The following is a 17,627-nucleotide window of genomic DNA, read 5'->3' on the forward strand; positions in this document are numbered from 1 at the left end:
AAATGAATATACCATGTATTATTTCTACATACATCTACGATGCATCAAATAATCTTATAATAGTACATTACGGTTATAAAAGTTATGATTATTACTATAATAAAATATTTTTTGCATCAATAAATAAAAATTTCATGAGTAAATTCACTTTATATAAATTCAATTTGAATTCAATTTGTGAATAGTAGCTCCATCTCTTGGCGAGATTGTGAATAGTGGCTCCATCTCTTGGCGTGAACTGTGTATTACTTACAACTGTGTTCTCGCGTGTTTTATATATTTGATCTGTTTCTTGCAGCTGAATTAATATATACATTCGTATTTAAAATGAGATAGATATATATTTTTGATTATAGATATATATATTTGGGATTTGATAAAAGCGAGATATAAAGTAGATTAAAAAAACCTTCTTTTGTCTGAATTATCATTATGTTAACTGCCAAAATTGGCGAGTTAATCAAATAAACGTAAAAATGTTCTAAGTGTGTACTTTACTTTATCCAGTACTGTATATATAGTTTTTATTTTAATGTTTTACAACATAATAAGTACCATCAAATTAATATTAAATCCTCTAAAAACTTTGTAGATAAGAAATCAAACAATAATTTTAATTGATTTTAAACAAACCTTTCTGCAGTAAAATTTAGATCGCATAAGTAAAGTAATAAGTTTATGAAATTATTATTTTTTATCGTTAAACTATCTATTGCAGTCATAACATAAATGAAAATCATATTTATAATATATCACAGGTTATAATATATCATTAGGTGAGCTAAGACTGTACTTATATTTTTTTTATAATTTAACAATAAAAACAATATAAATATTTTTTTAATCGTAAAATAAACTATATATAGTTTATACATATTAGATATTACAAATGCGCGTTATTGTCAAGAATACATCATTGTAAAACAAATGGACTAAGTCCATCATTAATATGATTAACAAAAATATGATCTTCAAAATCCCAAATCAATACAGGATTTAAATAAAATTCGAGATTGCAATTCGATAAGCATTGATGGATCAAATAATATTCTTCAATGTAATCTTTAACTTTCGTGTAATCAACATCTTTTTATCTCAAGATTTTATGTACCGACGATCAGCCGGTTACATCTTTTGTTGTCCGGAAATCAATATGGCGTCGGACGTTAGTCGTACACCGATGTTAATAGTCGGTCACCGGTCCATTTCAACGTGATTATTTTCGAGTGTTTCATACATTGTTGACCATACTTATCGTTGTTCCCAAGAATGCGTGAGGATGGAAGAACATCATTTGATGAAACTGAGTCATAAGCAGTGGCGTCGTATCGCAAAGAAAGAGCATCGAAGACGTATACGACGTAAAATTGCAATAGAACGCGACGCTAATGAAGAACGCTTGAGGGCAGCACTGGAGAGCAATATGGAGTATTTAAAATTTTCCGCGGAAGAAGAAAAGCGAGAAAAAGAGAAAGAAGCGCAAGAACAAGAGAAGCATGCGGAACGAGAGAGACTTTGGCTGGAAGAAGAGGTAAATATATAATTGTTTTATAATTACATATTATTTTTAATACATTTAATTTATATTGACTTCTTCATATGTTTCTTTATATTTAATCTCTAAAACATCTGTATAATCGAAATTAAAGTTTATTTAAAAAAATTTATATATATTCGATAAAAATATTCGATAAAAATATTCTTTTGCACATTTCAGAAACTTACAAGAAAATATTATTATACAAAAGAACATCGATATCTCGAATAATCGATTATCGATTACGTGTTTAACCGTTATCATGTATAAAATTATACCACGTTGCAAAACGTTTTTTTTTTCAATATGTTAAAATAATTAAAAGTAGTTTATACTTTTTATTATAAAATAATTTTAGGTGAATTTTTGGAGACCAACTTTTTCTATATTTATATTTGTTTACTATTTGTGCTTATATGTTTGAGTTTACGTGATTTTGACGAACGTTTGAATAAATGTTAATATTACTGTTTTCATACAGAAAGAGGCTAGATTGTACCGATGTGTTAATCAATGATTGGACCACGTAAAATTTTCGGGACAGAATTATTTACTATATCTGCCCGCGATAGACATAATTCTCGAGCACATACATTTAATGACGTTACTTCTCAAGTAATAAAGATTTTGTAAAAAAAAATATAAAATGTAATAGTAAATGTAAATAAAATTTTTTGCATATATTATATGATTACTACAATTGCGAAAGTAATAATGTAAGGTTTTTTGAATGAACCTATCTTTCCAAATTACGAATTTAAAGTAGACTATTATAGTTTATAATTGGCCATTATTTTTTAATTATTTAGATAAGAGTGCAGAAGGAATGGCAAGTGCTTCAGGAACAAAGAGCAAAGGAGAAACAGAAGAAACTTGAGGAAAGGATGAAGATTCAAGAAAAATTTGAAGCAAAGCGTGCAGCAATTTTAAAGAAAAAAGAAGAAGAAAGGAAAAAGCGTGAGGAGCAACTTCGCCAACAGGAACAATTGCAGAAAGAAATCAACGATTATATTGATAACGGAATGAAAACGCCCGAAATTTTGCGAGAAGTCGTTGATAACCAACCTAATAAAGAACTCTGTCCATTTTTCGCGAAAACAGGTGCTTGCCGGTTAGTATGGATATTTATAATATCCATACTAACCGACGATATAATAATATTATGATTTGTTAATTATTCATAACAATACTTGAAATATATTGAAGCAATAAGAGTGATTTTGTCATATCTTTTATTTGTATTAAATTAAACTTAAATTGAAGTAAATCTAAATCAATTTAGATGTGGAATCAAAACATTTTAATCAAACAAAAACCGATCATTCATTTAAATGTATTTTTATCTTCATTTAAAAAAAAAATCTATATTTATATATAATAAATTTTTAATATGTTTAAGATTTGGAAATGCATGTTCTAAGAACCATCGTAAAATCTTCCTGAGCAAAGTGATCTTAATACCCGGGTTCTATTCACATTTTTCTCTTGAGAAACATTTGGCGGAATATGACACTGATGTGGCTCTCGAGTTTGAAAATTCAGAAACATGGAAACATTTTTGTGAGTTTTACGAGGACGTAGTAAGTGAATTGGAATCGTTTGGCAGGATTAAAACCCTTAAGTGTTGCTGCAATAAGGAAATTCACTTGCGTGGTAATCTGTATGTCGAGTATTATACAGAGAGAGAAGCGGCTAGGGCTTGGAGAAATCTGAAGGGACGCTGGTACGGTGGCAAACGACTCAATTGCGAGTTTGTCAGCTTGACATCTTGGAGAAGCTCCGTTTGCGGTATGACTAAATGTCCGAAAGGTAGCAAATATTGTAATTTTCTTCATACCTTCAGAAATCCGCAAAATAAGTACAACATCAAGAGTCCACCCCGAGCAAAAAACTTATCTCAAGACTCAAATAATAGCAGGCGAAGTGAACACAGGTTTGTGTTATTATTTATTTTATGCTGCAATTTTACCACATCTTATATATAAAAAAAAAATTATCTCATTAATAAAATTCATAATTGAACATAACGCAGAATAATAATAAAGTAAGATTATAAAACATAAAATATAAAAAAAAAGTTTTATTATTTAATCTTCTTTTTATTTATTTGCTAGAAATAAGTCTAAATGGGAAGATCGAGACGATGACAAAAAAGATCGCGATTGGAGGTGGTCGGAATCGCCCGAGACTGAATTAGGTCATCTTTCGAAAGATTCAAAGGCAAAACGTTCCCATTCTACAAGAAGAAACAGTTTGCAAGAATTCTCGCGTGATAATAAACAGAAAAGGAACGCAAGCGTAAGGAGTTCTAAGATCAAAATATCGTCTAAGAAGCACCATCGATTGAATCGCAAGAGAGCCCACCATGACAACCATGAAAGCCAGAATAAAGAAGATGCACCTAATGGACCTTCTCTTAAAAAACGTAGGAAGAAAAAGTAGAAAAATGAGAAGCAGCTTTCCTTTCGGAAAGAAATATTTAAAAAAATATTCTTAAAGAATAAATCCAAAGAATATAAGAAGATTGTGAAGACAAATCGAGCAGCTGTAATTTTAATATCGAAGAAATAATTTTATTGAACATACGAAAGTGATATGAACAATACTATATTGTATCAATATTTAGTCAGTTTCAATTTCAGTAACAAATTACTTTTTTTTTACGTAATTATTAATTATTGTATTTGTACAGTAGTTCTAACTTGATCAACAACTGAGTCAATTGTTTGCCTGCGACAATGTAAAATATAAATAAAATAATATAGAGATTAAGTATTTTTATTTGAAATATATGTTACGTAAATTTGCATTTAATCGTTAACATCGCTTATCACACGATAAAGATACACCTGTATTTACAGAGCAATCGAATGTTTCAATGGATAGACATTTCGTAATCACCATGCATCTTTTCGCTCGCAGTTATTTAATCACAAAGTATTGTTTTCCGCTTTCTGGAAGTAATGTAGTAATTGTCGTGTGCAACGTTATCGGGTGTTGTGGAAAGATATTCATATCAATATCGCCCGGTCATAATTGAAGAAAATGATAAGTATTAATCAGTCGCTTTTTAGCGCTTATTTAACGTGCTTTGGGAACTAAACGATCGTTTCCTATTCTACATTTAAAAGGAGAAGCCGATCATGATTATACTAAATATATTATTAATTTTGTGTTCGGCCCATCCCTTCGTCAATGGGGTAGAGTTCCGCGGGTTTTTTCATAAAGGTTTAGAGGATCCAGAGCCGTTCGCAAGTGCAGCCAACACTGTAATCGAGGGTTGGATCACCCAACCACTCGACCATTTCAATCATCGCGATAATCGCACTTGGTCGATGGTAATTATTGTCGTCATCCGATCACCCTTATTTTAAGATATCTTTTTTTTAAGAATTAACGTTTATCGATTGTTCTACAGCGTTATAAAGAAAACTCCGCGTTTCTGAAGAAAAACGGTCCTATCTTGATCATAATTGGTGGAGAATGGGAGATAACAGATGGATTTTTGCAAGGTGGATTAATGTACGAACTCGGAATGAAATACGGTGCTTTAATGTATTATACCGAACATCGATTTTACGGAGAGAGCAGACCAACAAAGTACATAATCCGTACTTTATGATACGAATTTTTTTAAAAAAAAGTAGTTTTTCTTCATTATCCAAAATTCAGAAATTTCTAAATCGATATTTTATGAAATAAATTTAGGGATACTAGCGCAGAGAGTCTGCAATATTTGAACGTCGATCAGGCGCTTGCTGATCTTGCTTATTTCATCGAAACGAAGAAGAAAGAGAAGAATTTGGAAAAGAGCACTGTAATAGTATTCGGTGGTTCTTATGCTGGAAACATGGCAGCGTGGGCACGCCTCAAATATCCTCATCTTATTCAAGTATCATTATTTTCTTGATATATTTATATTTTAAGAAATAAAAAAAATATAAAAACAGACAAGAATATCTTTTACAGGGCGCCTTAGCCAGCAGCGCACCGGTACAGGCAAAAGCAGATTTCTATGGTAAATTATTTTATTGAATAGATATTCATAAAGAATATTACTAAGAATACTTAATTTTATAGAATATTACGAGGTCGTAACAAGATCGCTCGGTAGATATAGTAAAAATTGTGTCGAGAGTATAAGAACTGCATTCGCAACGGTGGAGAATTTATTATCCACGCAAAACGGTCCTAGTGAGCTTAAACGTATCTTCAAGTAAGCTTAAATGTTGAAACTCGCATGCAATTGTATAATAAAAAGTAAAAAAAATAAACAGTAAAAATGCATGCAATAACTAATAATAATAAGGAATAATAATTTTTTTATTATTTCAGCTTGTGTAACGTGCCCGATGTAAAATCTCCAAATGATATTGGTTATTTAATGAATTCGTTGACGGGGGTACATATTTTACGATACATATTTTACGATACATATTTTATCACAACGGATGATATTACTACATCTAGCTTATTATTTATTTTTATTCAAACTTTAGATATTCGCCGGAACCGTTCAAACTGACAGAATCGAGAACGGTCGAAGTAGGATCGCAGCATTATGTGATAGAATGACAGCAAAATATTTAGGCAGCCCTGTGCAAAGACTCGCACACCTCGTCTCCAATCAATATGAATGTCTCGATATAAATTACAATAATTACATAAAGTATTACCAACAGACTTCATGGAACTCGCCGGGAGCTGAGAGTAGTGAGTTAAAATGTCGACTAACTAATAGAATAAATTAAATTGCATATCGTATAAGACGCTTTGGACGATAAAGAATGATTTTTATTATACAGTGATGAGGCAGTGGTATCATCAGACCTGCACAGAATATGGTTACTACCAAACGACATACTCAGAAAAGAAATCTATCTTTGGAACGTGCCCATTAAGTTATTATATCAATATGTGCATTGACTTATACGGTGATTAGTAAGTTTAAAAAATAAAAATGTATAATTTTTTTCATTCGAATATATTCACTTCCATTTATAATTTGCAAATGTCTGATACTTCCATCATGTATCAAAATATTTCTTCACAACGTGTCTTTTCAACTACCAAACGTAAATGTTAATCATACATAAATTATCTGTCGAAAGAAATATTGAATTTTAATGGTGAAAAGTGACAATTTAGAAATAATAACATTAAGATTGATTTCAGTAATGATAAAAACATATTGGATTCACGAGTGAAAAGAACGAATTTGATGTACGGGGGATGGCTACCGGCTTTACGAAACGTCATTTTCACGAACGGCGATATCGACCCGTGGCATTCACTGTCAGTGCTTAAAGATCTAAATGCTTATTCTCCCGCTATTGTCATTAAAGGTAATTAAATAATGTATTGAAAAACACAAAAAAATACTTTGCATTTTTTTACACGAAATTACTATAATAATTTAACATTTTACAGGAGCTTCCCACTGTCGCGATATGTATAGCGACGTAGCCACGGACTCGGCTGATTTGAAAAATGCTAGAGCAAGAATTCGCAGAATAATCGGCAAATGGCTTTCCTCATAAGGAAATCACAGAAGTTCGTTTCTGTTGAATTTTCTACGAATACACTCGTTGCTGGATTTTAGGACAGGAAATATACAATAAAATTATATGTTTCTTGCCGTTTTAATTGTGAACCATTAACAAAAAGATTATGTACAACACTTGCTATATAATGCGATAGATGGTGCAATATCTAGATAGTATATATCGATTGTACTGCGTATTGTAATTTAGATAAAGATACAAAAATAAAATTACATCCTCTTGATACCAGAACTAATCTAAAATTCTGTGCGATTTCCAACCAGTCCGTATCTCGACCGTCCCCTGCCTCTTATCTCTAAGTAAAAAAGACATATTTATAAGAAGAGAGAGATAGCATTTGATCGATGCAGCAAATATCAATCGACTTCGAGTTTCCGGAAGGAACCGCTTATGCCGCACATAGTAGTGTCGTTGGAGCCCACGCTGGAACAACCGAATCCTTGTTTCAATGCCGAGACCGCGCCTTCCCGCGCTTTCTCCGAGTACAGCTCGAGATAGACCGTCATCTTATCATTGTTCATTAATAGCGGCTTCATCTCCAACAGTTCTTTACGCCATAAATCTATGTCGGGACAAGTGATTGAAAGAGAGTTTAGTTTATTATTCTTCCCTAACGGTAACAACAGGAAATTGTAATTAGGGTGAATTACCGATCATCTCTTTCATAGGGATGGTACCACCGTACTCCTTGGGAAGCATGCTCACATTCATTTTATTGTTAATGGCGTCCTCGAGACTTGTGTAAAGTTTTACGCGATTCCTGATTTTCTCGGAAATCAATGACATCCCGAAGTCCAGGGCGAATTTCACCGAGGGATGCGCGTTGATCGCGTGGATTTCCTTGTGTCTCATCGGTACAGTACGCTGAAAGGAAACCGTTATCATCGTTTCACTCATTTATTATATTGGTTTCTTATTTATTACAGCATTTATACATACAAACTTATCAAAAGTTTTTATGTAATATCTTTATAATATATCTTTCTGTAGTTTTTATAATATATTAACAGAAGGTCCGTAAATATAATTATATTACTATTACGTGAAATTAATTATTATTATTATTTAAAAATAATTATAAAGATATTGATGTTTTAAGGTAAAAATTTCTCATATAAAAATATCAAAATCATAGTTTCAAAATTATAGAGGAAGTACAATTAATTATTTGTTATTTAAAAATTGCACATTTAAGCCCGTAATTGCATAATTATTCAAATAGAGGGATAATGTTAACTTCTTTAATTTTTTACTTCAGCTACCATTGTTCTTTCTTAGCTCATAAATATGTATTATTTTTTATTATAAATAATTTTATTTCTTTTACTTTGTAAGACTAGTATTTATCGTAAATTGAAATGTAATTTGAAGTTTTAATTTCTAATATTAATTTATATAATATATTTGTAATATATAATATTACATTTATTAATTTTCACATAAATGTTAGAAATATAATAAATATAAGAAATCCGAATATTATCATTTCTCTGTTAGTAATTGTGACAATTGTTTGTCAAGTTTTGATTTAATTTAATAAAATTTTTAAACAATTAACAAAGAATTCAGCTCGTATTAAATAACAATTTGCTCGTTTATTTGATCTTTCTTCTACATTTTCTATTTATTAGTTAATACAAGCTGAGCTTTCTTTGTTAATTGATTTACATGCTGGTTTTATAATGCATTCTAAAAATCCTCCTTTTATCACCGTTTTAATTTTAATTCATAATTTTACTAATAATGTTATTAAATTTCATTCTTTTATATGAACGGATGATGATGACTAAGTTAAGTCAAAATGTTCCGTCACTTATTATTCTTTCTAATTAAACATTTATTTAACCATCCAATTTGCTCATTTATTTGGCCTATTTTCTATTTATCAATTAAAATGATTTCAAATCGTAATTTATATTTATATATGTTAATTGATGTTTATAGAAACAGTTTAAAACTCTAAAATTAATTATCATGTAATATTCTCGGCAAATATATATAATGAAAAAGAAATCGCATAGTTTTCTAAATTTTGCATAAATTGGTTAAGATAATTATAATTTCAAACGAAATGCAAACGAAACATTAGAAATCACCCAGAGCTTTAATTATACATTTATTTGCAAGTGTAATGATATATTTGCAAGTGTAATGATAAATTTGTTAAGTTTTACAATTCAGGCTTGCTCAGAAATGCTTTGTTATAATTTTGTTTTTGCGCATTTTTTGTATTTTTTATGGATAGCGCATAACAAGCAACAGGCAATAAGCACAAATTAGTATAAATTTATATAATTTAAATTTTTAATTTGTAGTTTTTGATTATTGTAGATTTTGATTATTGTTTAACAATTTAAGATAGAATCTAATTCTAATTGCGGTTATTACGTTAAGGAGAAATTTAAAATGCGCAAGAAATATATAATATTTCAGCAGCAGAATATAATTATAATTTACAAGAGGAAAACACTGAATGATATGTTTTTCAAATCAATTAATATCAAATTCATCGCAAACACAGATAAAATTGCCATATAATTATCATTATTAGCCTTTCTAATCATCATATTATAAAAATTAACAATTTCCTTGACGACAACTGTTCGTGATATTATTTAAATACAGCGTATAGTAGAAGAATCAATCAGCATGTGAAAAATGCAATTTGATTTTATAAATTTTTTTAAGTAAGATTTTTTTAATATCTTTATCTAGATTATTATTTAGATGAATCTTATTGTTAAATGATTAAATATTTAAGTAAAATACATTCTTCGTAAATTGTTGATCTAATTAGTGTAATGAATTATGCTATAGTTAGAGTGGGAATCTATTTTAATTCTTTCTAATAATATTGTTTCTGAAAGCAAAAAATTTTTGTTTAACTTATTTTATTTCTTCAAATAACTTCTAAGTAAACAAGAAAGATGTCTACTTAATAGACAAGAAAGATGAGATTGAAAAACCGGTTTTTATGACTTACGGTTTGGGAAATATGATGAAATTTTATTACGTGACATCGTCCTTGGTCCAGACTCGCAGCTAAATGAATTACGCGTTAATGATGAAAACTTTCGCGAAGATTTAAACGCAACAATTTACTGACTCAATGAGACATGTATAGAATTAAAAAAAAAAAACGTAACCATTTAACATTGCATAAAATTGACATATCCAATATTAGAAATAAGATAAACATTTATGAAAAGTTTTAAACAAAATTTTGAAATAATAAATAATTTGATTAATTATCAAATATAGAGAATCGTTAATATTTAAAAGTCTATATTTGAAAAAATATGTATATAAATTTATACTAATAATTTTCCATTAAAGAGAATTTACAAATAAAAAAAAGATTAAAATTAATGAATTTGAGTTGTGAAGTATTATCTATTATATTGTTGTACTTATCGATAAGTTAAATTAAGAGATTGAATTTTATTAATTAATTTTAGACTTAATTTTACTACTTATACAGACTATACTTATATGGACTGGGCAGAAATAAATCATACCTCGCCATTTTTCACGATGCGCACTGCTTCTTTGGGAGTGAAAAGCGTCAGATGAGGGAAACTAACGCCGGCACCGTCGGCGAAATGTACAAAGCCACGTACTTGATTCTCTTCGTCTTCCATCAATGCCTCATAAGTAATGGCATGAATTTTGCACATGTCCACGTTCGTGTATTTGTGAGGATCAAATACGCCTTGGGCGGAAATTGTACGTAGTGATTAGTAAACGAGGTAAATGCGTTGGGAGAGAAACACCGAAAATTATTACGTATAAACTTAGACGTCTTATAAACGTAGAGTTTACGTGAATATATTTTTATTAAAGACACTTTCTACACGGAAAGAACGAAGAATATATTTACACACAACATTCAAATTGATTTGTAGAATATCAAATAATTTCTAGTATTATCATCATGTAATTTAAATGTGTTCAATCATTATTTTGATGGCCCAACAAAAATATTTTCAAATCTGTATACGATCAATCTTTTAAATACTTTTAAATACTTTAGAAAATTCATTCTTTTTGTGTAATTATATTTTTATTCTTTCGAGAAGATATTACCAAACGTAAATGCAAAATAATGTACACAGATGTTCTCTTTCGCTAATTAAATAGAGAAATTATTCATTTATGAGCTCAACTTTTGCGATATAAGCACAAATATATTAAACATACGCAAGAATTTTAACAAATTACTTTTAACGATACTAGTGTGTGATTTAATTTCTCTGATCGAATAAACATTTTGAGAAATGTTAAAATTCGTAAATTACGTTGATAAAAATGATGACATGACGGATATTCAGCGTTTTAATATTCATTAAATATGTATAGTTCATGTACTATATTCATGTACTATAGTTCATGTATTATGAGGGATGTACTACTTATGTTTTATAATATTCAAATAATATTCAATAATATTCAAATTTTATGTACGAAAATAACCAACGCATACCTGGTCTAGCAATTATAATTCGGCGGCCTTTCGCATCGCGACCAGGAGCAGCAAAAAGATATCTAAAAGAGAAGATTACAAACGAATTCCAATGATAAAAGTATAATTTAAGAAATACTCACCCCAATGACAATAAGTCTTCCATATTAGGCTCTGTGATATCCAACTTATGGAATGCCTGCTGATACACTTGACGGAGCAACAAATATCTTTCAGTGGCTTCTTGAGCCATCGGGACATTGAATTTTTTGCATCGCAAGAATTTTAGCAAGAATCGTGCATCTAAAAGACGACAAATTAATGTCGAATGTTTAATTATCAACCCAAGATCTGATTGTTAAAATTTCATTTCAAGACAATCTCCTAAAGTTTTATAAAATCAAATATGAAGAAATTACGGACTTAATTATTATCTATATTATTATTATTACGGACTTAATTACGCGCTTAATTATTATGGTGTAAAGTAATTAAAATTTATGTAATGTTATTATTTAAAATAGGTAATTCACGGTTTTTCACGAGGGTAGAGTTTAAAGTATCTACTAATCTTTTTAATTTTTAAATTCATTAAAGATTAAATTAAAGAAATATTTTTGGCCTTTCTGAGATAATATTTTTCGCAATAAACATTTCTTACGGAAATTTAATTGATATTATTGAATTGAGGAAAGAGGAAAACAGCTTTTGACTGCTATCTTTTCAACAACCACAAGTAATCGACAGCAACAAAGGTCAAACATGTTTTTTTGAATTTATTTAAATTCAAAAATGAAAATGATTAATTATAGGTGTCTTTTAAAACTTGCTCGTCCATAGAAATTAAATAAATAGATTTTCAGTTTTTTGTTGATTCATACGTATACATGCATCTACATGCTTACGTATTATTATTTAAATTCAAGTACTGTTAACGTTTTTTCAGTCGTAAATTGCAAAATATGATCCATTTTTTTTTATACTAATGCATGTTTATTTAGTAATCCAGCCTTACCGAGACGACAATTTTGAATGCGCGGATTCATCTTGATCCAATTGCGCATTTGCTCGAGAGCCTGATCCCTGGTATTTTTGTCCTCTCTGAGTTCATCTTTGGCAATCTTCTGCGTCTCCGCCGAGAGACTACATTCATATTTATCTTCATCGATTACCCATTCAACTGCTCCCATTTTGCTTTTTGAAAGATATCTAATAATCAAAGTCAATTCAAATTATACACAGATCTGAAAACATTTTTATATATTCTTCAAAAAGAGATTTAAAATTATGATTTTTGGATCTTATCAAAAATTATACTTTTCATTGCCATATTTTTATCTTGCGAATACTAATAATTGTTTTAAAGAAACAAAATATAATTACGAAGAAAAGGAAAAAAAAATCGAAAAAATGTAACACCTTAATATAACACTTTAAATTTTATTTATTTTAAATTTACTTTTAATTTAGATATATGATTGTATGATTGTACGGTAATGTAAATTGTAGACTTCTTAAAATAAAATACATAGTACAGTGATCCCTCTTTTATATATATATTGTTTAGCGTGTTTAGCGAGAGTTTCTTCTCATTTATCATCCGTGTTATTTCCCCATAATAATCTTCCTTAATTATGCAAGCGATGATGAGTGTTTTCACTTTCTTCCGACTGGCCAGACGATACGATTTTCTGACCGGCTGACCTAGTTTCTGTTCAAAGTCGCGGTGACTAGCGGTAAAGTCGTCAGGAAGAAAGCGTGCGTCTCTTTCACTTCTCTGAGAGCAGATCGGTTACGTTGTCGACCGATTAAATGGGAATTCTTGGGACCTTTCGTCAGTTTATGACATAACGATTAGCATGCACCATCGCGCTTGAACCACGTGCTTAACTCGGGGTGCCTGGCGTGTGTACCGGCCTGTTTCACAATCGCTTTCTCTGATTATGCAATGTTGTGAGTCGGTTGTTCACCCATCTTTGTTCACCGAAACAAACCGCGTCACGCAGCCCCCGGGGGGGACGTGGTGTCAATTATCGTCTCGTCACGATACTTCATTATTCCTACTTTACTTATTCCGTTTTGTTTGAACTATCGCGATAACGGTTCGCGATTCGATTTTCCTTGCCTCTCGATGCGAAGCAGATTGAAGATATGAGAAACATCTTTAAAAAATTGGAACGTTGTATGTAGCGAGAACTATTTCACAATGAGCTGCCCGCTTTCTCTTGTCTAAATGCATTTATTATTGAAAGAGATCCTCTATTGAAAGATATATATCCCCTTGTCTCGCAATCAGTTCCTTCTACTTTTTCAATTACGAACGTCCGCGTGTCCAGAGCGAATATAATTATGAGATTGTATAATCCTGTTGCAATACCACCTTCGTGTTTCGCACACTGGACCCATAAAAATTCTAACGTACGTAATATCCGTAAAATTATGTTACCGTTCGAGGAATAGAAACAGAGATTTGTCGGCAAATTAATTGTATCAATAAGATACACGTTAGTTTTCAGAAATTGTTGATAAAAAGTTCAAAGAAAAATAGCGAATCGTAGAAACACGAAAAGAATAGTTTTGCAGAAAAATCTAAAAATTTTGCCAGATACAAATTTGAAAATAATTTCGTTGAGTTGTCATGAAAAGTTATTATGTAAAATGCTTGAGCGTATTGATAAAATTGCAAAAATGTTTTACTTTTTGGCAACTACTAGTTTGAATGTAATTATTTTAGTGGGACAACAAAATTATTTTCAGATCTGTATCTGATCTGAAATGTTTAGACACTTTAGCAAGATCGCTCTTCCCATATATGTTATATCAGTTTTGTATCTAGCCTCTTACGTCAATGAAGCATAATCGCGATAGAAAACACGTACAAAACACGCTATATTATGACTATGATGGAGCCAGTTAAGGATACGCCGTCTTCTTCCGCGTAGAAAGTGCCACTTAACGCGTCACTACTCGCGAGCTTTCATCTCTCCGACGTCGATTGCGCTCATAGAGAGCTTTTTTTCAATACGAGAATACGTTACGTCGATTACATCACGCCGATATATCCGTCCTTTCCATTTTTGTCTCAGCCCGAGGAAACTTAACGTTATTGCTTATTATCGTAAGATAAAAATCACGTAATTCTATATTACGTTTCTCGTCGCGTATTACGATTATGATTATGTCACAGCGTTTACGTTATTGCAGCAATTACGTTATCATTATCTGTTTGTGCTTGATTTCAAATGAAATCAAGCACAAACGAATCCCGATCTTTCTGATATTTAAATTTTCTTCAGGAGAACCACTTGCACCCATAACAAATCGCACGCCCCATATTCCTGACCTATAAGTAATGACGGTTTAAGTAATGACGGCCTTTACGATCAAGGACAAGTCGCTCCGAAGATCATTGCTCGATTAAGATTCGCGCGACGTTTATCGATCCGACAAATTATTCTGCTGAACGTGATGGGATAGCCTAATGTTCACGTCACAAACAATATCATTATGTTCTTGTCGTATGATAATGACGTGTAACCCTTTCGAGTAATGTAACTTACTGTTTAGATGAGTGAATGATCAAAAAATCAATGAATGATCAAATGGATATTAATATTAATATTTTAAACATACACGGGAAGAATAGTTTTGCTGACAAATCTAAAAATTTGATTAGATGCAAATCTAAAAATAGAATTTTATTAGATCTAAATTACAATCTAAATTATTATAAGGACGCTTAAAAATATGATAAAAATTACTGCAAAAATTTTCTGCTCTCTTCTTTTGATCTTCTTTGAATTTGAATCGTACATAATAATTTGATCATAATATATAATAATTTTGAAGACTCAAGGAAATTATTTTCAGATCTGCATCTAATAAATTTTGATATTTGCCAGCAAAATCGTTCTTTCTGTATCATTTAATCACTCTTCAATAAAAAGGAAACTTCGTTTATCGAAAGGTGTTTGTAATTACAAATTTTTAATGTTTGTAATTATAAATTTAACACGTATTTTAAAACACTATTATGAAGAAATAAGATTAAAACATTACACAAAATAATTGACTCAAAATATTAAATAAAATTATATAGAATTTATATACTCTTGTTTACAAATTTTTACAGAAATTAATATTTTTATAGAATATTAAATATGTATAAGTATCGGTTTTTAAGACAAAATTTATGTTCAGATTTTGATAAAATAAACTGAGATAAAAATTAGTTAAAATTTTATTATTTTCATTTTTCTAAAACTCAATTTTACAAAATTTTTTTCATTCACATTTGTATCTGAAAGAAGATATTAAAATTGTTGCACTTTAAAGTTAATAATGTAAAAAAAAAAAAAACAGATCATCTCTGCAGGAAGATTCAGATTAAAAATAAAATTCTATGCGTATATTACATAAAGAAATTTTAGAATCCTATTTTCCTACAGTTACTTAATTTGCTTCTTGAGGAACCGCGCGAGATCGAAGTGATAGAGATCTATGTCTTAACTCTGTCAACTATGTCACTCTACTCTAAAGAGATATATGTCCTATACGATGATTATGTGAACGTACCCCGATCGTAGTGCCCCAGATGCACACTTGGAAGTGACTGCCCCACTCTCGCTGGACGCTCGCTCTTTTATAATTTCCAGCGTCGCCCTTCCTCTTCAATGACGTTTCCAATCGCATTTCGCGAACAAGAGTATCCTCGCGGATCCTTTGGGGTACAAGAAGGTGACCTCGCCTTTGTTCTCGATACACGACGAGAATTGAAGGTAATTCAACTTTTCCATAAAAATTCAAACGAGAACTTGCAGCTGCGCCGAGCATTCACCGAGATCTTTTACCTTCTTTTATAGTTACAGGTAGCATCATTAATTATAAAAAAGAATAGAGAGAAACAAAATATATTATATATTACATATTATATATATTATATATTAACTATATTATATATGCAGTATTCTAATAACTTTATAAGATCTTTCGAGATTGCACACTTACTACAAACAGGCCGTCGTCTCGCCGTTCTGATAATCAAGACGTTGACCCGAACATCCTGAAGGATATCCGGTTCAACCGGTTGATAGAAGGTAAATCTGAAAAGAAAATCCTGTAACTTAACATACCACAAACATATTTTGTTTTACTTGTAACAGCTAATGTATTTTTGCGACACATGACTATTACAATGTTGCTTGAGGACATATTGCACGAAATAAAAAAATACAATATAAAGTAAAAGAAGAATGAATGACTTGAAGAATACAACAATCGATTAAAGGGTAAATTTGTTGGCAAATGAAACGTGGATAATTACGCTTAAAAAAATCAGTCCAATTTTATTATATCTTACGTGGCGATAATCCGATCCTAGTTAATTCGACAATATCATTACAGATAGAAGTCAATTCCTCGAATCGAGGGAAGTAATGATTATCCGGTGTCATAAAAACGGATATAAAAAATGATATCCGGTGATCAAGCTGAAAATTATTGGGTTGCATTCACGTTTATCCTCGGTGACACCTCAACGGCGAATGGAGCATCCACGTGCGTCAGCGTGCACGGGACAGGTTGACAGGATGTCAGGATATGGCCGCGACCTTAGCCAATCGTTAAAGACGAGTAAAAGAGTTCCGTTCTGGTAAGCAGGAAACGTTCTCCGATTCTCTTCAGTAGCGGATTTACACGCCGGATGGAGGCGGCAAGGGGGAAAGAGCGCCGCAAGATTGCTATAATAAATTAATCGCGCGTTTTCGTGAATATATATATACATATGGACTTTCTATTTCCCGTCACGAGACATTCGGGGAAGTGGAGTAAAGGGGCGAATTCGTGAGTGCCGCGATGTAATACATAGTCTTTGCGCGTTATAGGTCGAGAAACGTAACTTCTGACCAGTTGCATCACAATCTCTCATCGGCGCACGTAACAAGTAAATGAGAGATACTTTTTTATCCTGGAAGCGTAATGCCACATAGGTGCGTGAAACAAAAATTCTAACATTGATGGATCCAACTTGAAGTTGCGTCACGCGGAAATTACATATTATGGCTTA

The 17,627-nt window shown here is 31.0% G+C and overlaps 3 protein-coding genes across 3 annotated transcripts; 2 read left to right on the forward strand and 1 right to left on the reverse strand.

Moving 5' to 3' along the window:
• The first annotated feature begins 947 nt into the window (after positions 1-947).
• On the forward strand, positions 948-4,309 carry LOC105426882 (uncharacterized). Its single transcript, XM_011638286.2, has 4 exons — positions 948-1,531; positions 2,347-2,648; positions 2,937-3,470; positions 3,652-4,309. The coding sequence occupies exons 1-4, from the start codon at positions 1,280-1,282 to the stop codon at positions 3,977-3,979; spliced, it is 1,416 nt and encodes a 471-aa protein (XP_011636588.2). The 5' UTR covers positions 948-1,279; the 3' UTR covers positions 3,980-4,309.
• Positions 4,310-4,354: 45 nt separating this feature from the next.
• LOC105426880 (putative serine protease K12H4.7) lies at positions 4,355-7,096 on the forward strand. The gene is made up of 10 exons (XM_011638283.3): positions 4,355-4,875; positions 4,956-5,137; positions 5,246-5,429; positions 5,507-5,555; positions 5,618-5,753; positions 5,873-5,939; positions 6,037-6,250; positions 6,343-6,478; positions 6,713-6,882; positions 6,968-7,096. Exons 1-10 carry the CDS (start codon positions 4,681-4,683, stop codon positions 7,075-7,077), a joined length of 1,443 nt encoding a protein of 480 aa, XP_011636585.2. The 5' UTR covers positions 4,355-4,680; the 3' UTR covers positions 7,078-7,096.
• Positions 7,097-7,160: 64 nt separating this feature from the next.
• LOC105426881 (clavesin-2) lies at positions 7,161-17,522 on the reverse strand. Its single transcript, XM_011638285.3, has 7 exons — positions 16,139-17,522; positions 12,579-12,772; positions 11,707-11,866; positions 11,585-11,646; positions 10,620-10,813; positions 7,752-7,965; positions 7,161-7,663 (listed from the first exon to the last, which is right to left on the reverse strand). Exons 2-7 carry the CDS (start codon positions 12,751-12,753, stop codon positions 7,458-7,460), a joined length of 1,011 nt encoding a protein of 336 aa, XP_011636587.1. The 5' UTR covers positions 12,754-12,772; positions 16,139-17,522; the 3' UTR covers positions 7,161-7,457.
• Between the last annotated feature and the right edge of the window lie 105 nt (positions 17,523-17,627).

The sequence above is a fragment of the Pogonomyrmex barbatus genome, unplaced genomic scaffold (assembly GCF_055798465.1).
Source record: "Pogonomyrmex barbatus isolate J1 unplaced genomic scaffold, ASM5579846v1 scaffold11, whole genome shotgun sequence".
NCBI classification, from domain to species: domain Eukaryota; kingdom Metazoa; phylum Arthropoda; class Insecta; order Hymenoptera; family Formicidae; genus Pogonomyrmex; species Pogonomyrmex barbatus.